The sequence below is a fragment of the Nilaparvata lugens genome, chromosome 14 (assembly GCF_014356525.2).
Source record: "Nilaparvata lugens isolate BPH chromosome 14, ASM1435652v1, whole genome shotgun sequence".
NCBI classification, from domain to species: Eukaryota; Metazoa; Arthropoda; class Insecta; order Hemiptera; family Delphacidae; genus Nilaparvata; species Nilaparvata lugens.
This window is the reverse complement of record NC_052517.1, coordinates 20,991,809-21,001,086: the sequence shown is the minus strand read 5'-3', so window position 1 is coordinate 21,001,086 and position 9,278 is coordinate 20,991,809. Positions and strand designations below refer to the sequence as shown.

Here is a 9,278-nt window from a genome sequence, read left to right as displayed (position 1 = left end):
AAACAAAAAACATGCAAATAACTACTTGAAAAATTATAAACACGACAAATTTCTAAGCGCGGAACGTAAAAAACTATAAATTATTGAGAATTTCTTTACAGAAATCTACGAGTCCGGCCATTGGGCTTTTGCTTGCATTTAGCAACGACAAGGCGGTTGAATAGAGTGGCTGAGTTGCAGCTGTGATGTATCGAATCTTCAACTTGTATCGATGGCAACACTAGTCGATATATCGATAACTCAACCAATTGATATATCGAAGTATCGTTTCCTATCGAATAGTTTTTAGAATCGATCATTGAGATGAGTTGAATATTTCAATCATGATAAAAATAATGTCACAATGACCAATTCAGAACTTTTTCCAAAAAAGGCTTCCAGGTAAGTTCTGGTGGCATTTAATCACGATTAAAATTTAGCAGGCGTTTGTTTAATTCTCCCAAATTTCCAACTATCGTCAAAGTTTTACATCAACAATTGATTCTTCCAGACTCACTATCGATACCACAATCATCACAGCACAGTTGATTATCAAGCACTCTATAATCTACTAACTCTGTGATACCGTATGTTTACTTTCTTCATTTTCCTATTCTTCCTTGTCTTGAGTTCAAGCAGCCGACCTTTTATCAAAAATAGTAAAAATGGCAAGTCAAATTACGTTTAAAGAAGATGAGTTGGGCAAGAAATGGGATATGTGCATCTATAATAGCATCGTAAAAATGGGTAAGAATTATTGAAGTGATAATCATTTTATTTTTTGATAGTTCCTTGAAAAGTTTTGGTACATAACCTAACCATTTCACCTACTGTTGAAACTTGTAGGGCACTTTTCAAATTAATTAGTTTATTTGAATCAGAGCTCAATGAACACAAAACAGAACTTCTAGTTTCTTTACTAATTAAAAATAATATAACCTATATCAAATTATCAACTGCAAATCTACATATCGATATTCTTCATCTTCTAAGCCTTTCCTCACTGATTTCTACATTGAAATTTTTAATATAATAAAGGAAAGAACTGGCTTATACACGTAGGGGATAGGAAATTCACTAATAACGCATCATCACGTCTCAACAGATAACTTGATACTGCATAGATTCTTAATTTATCGAGGGTGGTAATAAGCCTATTTTTAATTCTTCAAGTTTTAAATTATTAGACCCTTGCGGTGTACGGGTTACCTGCCAATTGTGTAATATATTAACTCATATGTTATTAATTTCTAGGTGGAGGTCTAGCAGTTGGAACAATCGGATCACTACTGTTTTTCAAAAGTAAGTATTCCTCCGTTGAAATATGTTTTATTTATTTATTCTGAACTTATAAAAGGTCAAATATTTCAGGGCCTCATTACACGGTTAAAGAGATGTATGACCCATGTCTGGAGCTGCAACATTAAGCCCCCTACACACTTCAAGACCTAGACCGTCTGAAGTCTTTAGACCACAATCAGACCGTCTGGGGCGGCTCTACACACTCCCAAGACCAGACCTCAGACCAGACTAGCATAAAGTAGAATACCTTATGAATGTTACTACAGTGAGGTCCACGTTATAATGGCAGTGTAGGAAGATAGTGGAAAACGGTTGCCAGATCTCAGCCTTGTCACCCAAACAGCTGATACTGGTATATCTGATCAATTTAACTGTTCATTATTGTGGAAAATAATTAATCATAATTTTTATTTGTCAAAAAAATATATTTTTTAGAGAGATGTAATAATAAATTTTCACGATTGAGATTTAATATTAGTCGTCAATTTGATATTAGTAAAATTAATATTAGTTAGTCGTGAGATTTAATATTATATGTCAATTAGTTGAATTTCTACATTGTTGATGAACGATGTGTCAACATCGCAAAGCGTGAAAGGATAGCGCAATCTGCTTTGTTGAATAATAGACAAGGATAGCAACTCCATTGCAAATCACACACTGCCTTTATAACGTGGACCTCACTATATTTGAGTTCACTAATTGGCTAGAACATTCATATGAAATTAATGATAGAAAATAGTGATAACTCGTAATGGCATGATAATAATGATTGCTTCTACATTTGTAGTGGAACAAGAAATCTGCTAACCATATTATAGTGATCTAATAATTATTATATCCAATCGAAAAATTCCTCAATTTTGATTATTTTTGTGCAATTTCGAAGCATTTTATTAATTTGAGGGCGCAGAATCCGAATCTGGAATCACAATTTCTCTATCTTAATTTTTCCGCAATTTTCGACCAAGATAGATGGGCTACTGAAGACCGTCTGCCGTCTATAGACAGCGCTACACCACAGAGGAAAGAAACACTACTTTATGAAAGACTTTAAGAAACACTTTATGCTTATTCCGTGGCTACACACTACAAGACCCGACCAAAATAGTGGTGGGGGAAGCAAAGGCCGTCTGTGGTCTTTGGTCAAAGTCGACAGACGGTCTAAAAATCATTAATCGGTCTCATGACCAACGGTCAAGACCACAGAGTACGTAGTAAAGACGAATGGAGGAAAAAGGAGTACAGATTGAGGGGGAGCCATTATGGGTTATAAGCCAGAGATTTAAAATTTGAGTGGATGTCGGATAAGGAAACGGGTAGATTATGAATTGATAGAAAAGACGAGATTTAAAATTATAACTAGAATTAGAAATGGGGTTATAGAATTGAATTGGAAATTTATTTTATTTTAATTGAAAATTTGGTATAGAGTTGATAGCTATAATTATAATCGTATATCTTTGTATTTCAGGAAGAGCATGGCCCATTCTTCTGGGATCCAGTTTTGGTCTTGGAGTGGCTTATAGCAACTGTGAACAGGACATTAAAAGGACGCTATCACCCAAGGTAAGCTAACTACTTAGAGTATACTAGTAGTTCTGTGAACAGTAGATCTCACGCAGTATTCTCATCCACAAGTACCTGATTGAAACTACAGACCTTATGGAAATACAGCAATAGACTGGCTTCTCCACACATCTGTGTAATCACTTGTCAGCTGATTTATGATGAATAATTCTATAGTCTGATTTTTACTCTAATATTGGCGTATGAAAGAGGCTCCTTTTATATTATCCTTGAAATGCAAAATTTCCAAAAACCTTGTATATACGTCGACGCGCAATTAAAAAAGGAACATACCTGTCAAATTTCATGAAAATCTATCACTGCGTTTCGCCGTAAATGCGCAACATATAAACATTCAAACATTAAGAGAAATGCCATACCGTCGACTTGAATCTTAGACCTCACTTCGCTCGGTCAATTATTAGGCTATCAAGTTAGCACCTGATGACGTCATGTAGGTCTGATCATCTCACAAAATCACCCTCCCACTTTCCATTATCATTATGTTTTTATATGCAAAGATATCTCATGTGGGAATAATCCGCAATAATCTATAATATAATGAAGGAAAGAATTGGCTTATACACGTAGGGGATAGGAAATTCACGAATGACGCATCATCACGTCTCAACTACTCAACTGATTAACTTGAAATTTTGCATGAAGATACAGAGGATGGTCATAAGAATAGTAAGTCAGCACATGATTAACATTGGTGTTGCTATCCTTGTCTAACATTCCACAAAGCAGATAGCAAATGTATCAAATCATAGTGTGGTGTATCAAGTTGAGATGATACAGTAATGTATCATGTTGTGGTGATACTTTATCATATTGTGTTGATACTGTATCATTTATGGTGTTATGCCATGATAAAGGACCGTTATGTTTCAAATGTCAATGTTAACTGAAGCCGACAGTCCTAATTATGGCGTTGTGTATATCAAGTTGAGATGATACAGTACTGTATCATGTTGTGGTGATACTGTATCATATTGTGTTGATACTGTATCATTTATGGTGATATGAATAAATAAATAAATAAATATGAATAAATAAATATGCCATGGTAAAGGACCGTTATGTTGCAAATGTGAGTGTTAACTGAAGCCGATAGTCCTAGTAGTTGTTTTTGGTGAAGCTATGTGACGCTGGTAGTCTCTCATACTGTGCCCTTCTTACACTCTCACACTCCAACAACACACTAATCATAGACAGTAGTCGACAGTAATCGGAGAAGAAATTTGAAACATAACGGTCCTCTACCATGGGATATCTTCTCATGCTATCTTTTCTATATGCTTGGACACTATTCTTGTAGGTCTGCTGGCAAAAATCCGGTCTACTAGACTCTTAAGTTTAGGTTTTTAATCTATTCAACCTATTTTGTATTTATTAGTATTTACTAAACATCTTATATAAATAGAAAAAATAATCGTTTCTTTTGGTGTGATTTCAGGCCTAAACTACACCGAAACTCCAATTTTTTTGGATCACAACTTTAGATCGAAATTTATTGCAGTAGGTCAAGATGGTAAACAAAATGGTGGCTACAAAATGGATCCATTTACAATGAAGCTATTGTCACTAGCAACGACCTCTCTTGGCAAAAATAATGGCTAATATAAATAAATGAAATAGATAACTTCTTTAAAATCTGTAAATAACTTGATACAGTAAATCGTATTGTATATTGTTTCATTGAGTCGAAATATAACGGTTTTGTTGGTTTAATGCTTGTTTTAATTTAATCCTTGATTAAATTCATCAAAAATTGAATCAACATAATAATATAGTGAGATTCTAGTTATAAATTCAGCACCTGATTAACATTGGTGTTGCTATCCTTTTGTCTATCTGCAGACAAAGCAGATAGCAAATGTTATCACATGATAGTGTTGTGTATCAAGTTGAGATGATACTGCATCATATTGTGTTGATACTGTATCATGTTGTGGTTGTTCTTGTTCTATAGTGAAGTCCACGTTATAAAGTCAGCACCTGATTAACATTGGTGTAGCTATCCTTGTCTATCTTTCCATAAAGCAGATATCGAATGTATCAAATCATAGTGTTGTGTATCAAGTTGAGATGATACTGTAGCTATCTGTAAAGCAGATAGCTTTATCCTTTCCCAACTCTGCACCGTTGCCAAATCGTTTGTATTCTATGAAGGAATATAGTAATGAACTACCCTACCGGAATATTTTATCTCTTCTATTGAAATTATTATCAAATCATAGAAAAATATATATTTTATCGGTAAATGTTGCAATAGAATTTACTATTTATTATCAACAATTTATATTAAATAAAAAGACTAAGTGCCGGTTGCAAAAAAGCCGGTTAAATTTTAACCGTGATTAATTTTACGAGAACCAATCAGAGAAACCGTTTTTTTAACCGGCTTCTCTGATTGGTTCTCCTGAAATTAATAACGATTAAAATTTAACCGGCTTTTGTGCAGCAGACCCGAAAATGTATTTTTATTTAATATACCACATTATCAACTTCTCAACTACACAAAAAGTCAACAATTTATATTAGATCAGATATACTTGCTGGACTTGAATCATAGCTATCTACTATGAAAGGCTGAGGTAACAGAGAATCGGCAACTCTGCCATACTGTGCCCTTCTTACACTCTTACACTCCCAACAACACACTAATAATAGACAGTGTATAGGGTGTCTATGTTGCAAATGTGAGTGTTAACTGAAGCCGATAGTCCTAGTAGTTGTTTTTGGTGAAGCTATGTGACGCTGGTAGTCTCTCATACTGTGCCCTTCTTACACTCCCAACACACACTAATAATAGACAGTGTATAGGGTGTCTATGTTGCAAATGTGAGTGTTAACTGAAGCCGATAGTCCTAGTAGTTGTTTTTGGTGAAGCTATGTGACGCTGGTAGTCTCTCATACTGTGCCCTTCTTACACTCTTACACTCCCAACACACACTAATAATAGACAGTGTATAGGGTGTCTATGTTGCAAATGTGAGTGTTAACTGAAGCCGATAGTCCTAGTAGTTGTTTTTGGTGAAGCTATGTGACGCTGGTAGTCTCTCATACTGTGCCCTTCTTACACTCTTACACTCCCAACAACACACTAATAATAGACAGTGTATAGGGTGTCTATGTTGCAAATGTGAGTGTTAACTGAAGCCGATAGTCCTAGTAGTTGTTTTTGGTGAAGCTATGTGACGCTGGTAGTCTCTCATACTGTGCCCTTCTTACACTCTTACACTCCCAACAACACACTAATAATAGACAGTGTATAGGGTGTCTATGTTGCAAATGTGAGTGTTAACTGAAGCCGATAGTCCTAGTAGTTGTTTTTGGTGAAGCTATGTGACGCTGGTAGTCTCTCATACTGTGCCCTTCTTACACTCTTACACTCCCAACAACACACTAATAATAGACAGTAATCGGAGAAGAAATTTGAAACATAACGGTCCTCTACCATGGGATATCTTCTCATGCTATCTTTTCTATATGCTTGGACACCATTCTTGTAGGTCTGCTGGCAAAAATCCGGTCTACTAGACTCTTAAGTTTAGGTTTTTAATCTATTCAACCTATTTTGTATTTATTAGTATTTACTAAACATCTTATATAAATAGAGAAAATAATCGTTTCTTTTGGTGTGATTTCAGGCCTAAACTACACCGAAACTCCAATTTTTTTGGATCACAACTTTAGATCGAAATTTATTGCAGTAGGTCAAGATGAGAAACAAAATGGCGGCTACAAAATGGATCCATTTACAATGAAGCTATCGTCACTAGCAACGACCTCTCTTGACAAAAATAATGGCTAATATAAATAAATGAAATAGATAACTTCTTTAAAATCTGTAAATATCTTGATGCAGTAAATCGTATTGTATATTGTTCCATTGAGTCGAAATATAACGGTTTTGTTGGTTTAATGCTTGTTTTAATTTAATCCTTGATTAAATTAATCAAAAATTGAATCAACATAATAATATAGTGAGATTCGAGTTATAAACTCAGTACCTGATTAACATTGGTGTTGCTATCCTGTGTCTATCTGCAGACAAAGCAGATAGCAAATGTATCAAATCATAGTGTTGTGTATCAAGTTGAAATGATACTGTATCATATTGTGTTGATACTGTATCATGTTGTGGTTGTTCTTGTTCTATAGTGAAGTCCACGTTATAAAGTCAGCACCTGATTAACATTGGTGTAGCTATCCTTGTCTATCTTTCCATAAAGCAGATAGCAAATGTATCAAATCATAGTGTTGTGTATCAAGTTGAAATGATACTGTATCATATTGTGTGATACTGTATCATGTTGTGGTTGTTCTTGTTCTATAGTGAAGTCCACGTTATAAAGTCAGCACCTGATTAACATTGGTGTAGCTATCCTTGTCTATCTTTCCATAAAGCAGATATCGAATGTATCAAATCATAGTGTTGTGTATCAAGTTGAAATGATACTGTATCATATTGTGTTGATACTGTATCATGTTGTGGTTGTTTTTGTTCTATAGTGAAGTCCACGTTATAAAGTCAGCACCTGATTAACATTGGTGTAGCTATCCTTGTCTATCTTTCCATAAAGCAGATATCGAATGTATCATATTATAGTGTTGTGTATCAAGTTGAGATGATACTGTATCATATTGTGTAGATACTGTAGATATCGCATTACACAAAGCAGATAGCTTTATCCTTTCCTAACTCTGCACCGTTGCCAAATCGTTTGTATTCTATGAAGAAATATAGTAATGAACTACCCTACCGGAATATTTTATCTCTTCTATTGAAATTATTATCAGATCATAGAAAAATATATATTTTATCGGTGAATGTTGCAATAGAATTTATTATTATTTAGAATCAACAATTCATATTAAATAAAAAGACTAAGTGCCGGTTGCAAAAAAGCCGGTTAAATTTTAACCGTGATTAATTTTACGAGAACCAATCAGAGAAACCGTTTTTTTAACCGGCTTCTCTGATTGGTTCTCCTGAAATTAATAACGATTAAAATTTAACCGGCTTTTGTGCAACAGACCCGAAAATGTATTTTTATTTAATATACCACATTATCAACTTCTCAACTACACAAAAAGTCAACAATTTATATTAGATCAGATATACTTGCTGGACTTGAATCATAGCTATCTACTATGAAAGGCTGAGGTAACAGAGAATCGGCAACTCTGCCATCCTATCATTTCCTCTCACTTTATAACGTGAATTTCACTACATTAAGAACAAAAATTTTATAAATTTGATGATATGAGGCATTGTCACTGATTCACTCCAAACTTTCTTTATTATTTTTTACAATGAAGCACAGATCGAGAGAGAAAAACTAAGAATACCGTGTACTATTTCTCTCCCAAATTTAGGTAACATTTAGGTAAAAGTCCAAAATGTGAGAATTAGTTGAATTAAATAAAAAGACTAAGTGCCTGTTGCAAAAAAGCCGGTTAAATTTTAACCGTGATTAATTTTACGAGAACCAATCAGAGAAACCGTTTTTTAACCGGCTTCTCTGATTGGTTCTCCTGAAATTAATAACGATTAAAATTTAACCGGCTTTTGTGCAACATACCCGAAAATGTATTTTTATTTAATATACCACATTATCAACTTCTCAACTACACAAAAAGTCAACAATTTATATTAGATCAGATATACTTGCTGGACTTGAATCATAGCTATCTACTATGGAAGGCTGAGGTAACAGAGAATCGGCAACTCTGTCATCCTATCATTCCTCTCACTTAACGTGAATTTCACTACATTAAGAACAAAAATTTTATAAATTTGATGATATGAGGCATTGTCTCTAATTCACTCCAAACTTTCCTTATTCTTTTTTACAATGAAGCACAGATCGAGAGAGAAAAACTAAGAATACCGTGTACTATTTCTCTCCCAAATTTAGGTAACATTTAGATAAAAATCCAAAATGTGAGAATTAGTTGAATTAAATAAGAAGACTAAGAAATTGTCAAAAACCAAAGATTTATTGAAAGTTAGAAAGACCGGTTTCGTTTGTTACACCATTGTCAATCTCTGATAAACTCTCTGTTTGACAAACTGACAGTCTCTGTTTATCAGAGATTGACAATGGTGTAACAACTGAAACCGGACATTCTAACTTTCAATAAATCTGTGGTTTTCTCATTTTCTTCTTCTTCCTCTTCTCCATCTCACATATGGATAATTACCACAATATCAACTTCTCAACTAGGTACATAAAAAGTGGAATTAGTTGAATATTGGAAGCATGGATTTATTTACGAGATATGCAGATAAAATTGAATTAAAGAAAATTAAATTAAATAAAATTAATTTAAATTAAATAAAAATTAAATTTAATTAAATCTCGCGCCTGTTGCTTTCTCCCAGTTTGATATGTAATTGTATTGATCAATGAAAT

General features: G+C 33.9%; 1 protein-coding gene across 2 annotated transcripts; it reads left to right on the top strand.

The window, feature by feature from the left end:
• Positions 1 to 544: 544 nt before the first annotated feature.
• Positions 545 to 6,781, top strand: LOC120354237 (MICOS complex subunit MIC10-like). Of its 2 annotated transcripts, none has more exons than XM_039441071.1 (4): positions 545 to 726; positions 1,234 to 1,281; positions 2,756 to 2,850; positions 6,507 to 6,781. In XM_039441071.1, exons 1-4 carry the CDS (start codon positions 645 to 647, stop codon positions 6,510 to 6,512), a joined length of 231 nt encoding a protein of 76 aa, XP_039297005.1. In that variant the 5' UTR covers positions 545 to 644; the 3' UTR covers positions 6,513 to 6,781. The 2 variants fall into 2 exon arrangements, with proteins under 2 accessions (XP_039297005.1, XP_039297004.1); XM_039441070.1 differs by lacking the exon at positions 6,507 to 6,781 and adding an exon at positions 4,310 to 4,475 and having other exon boundaries at positions 560 to 726.
• The last annotated feature ends 2,497 nt before the right edge of the window (positions 6,782 to 9,278 follow it).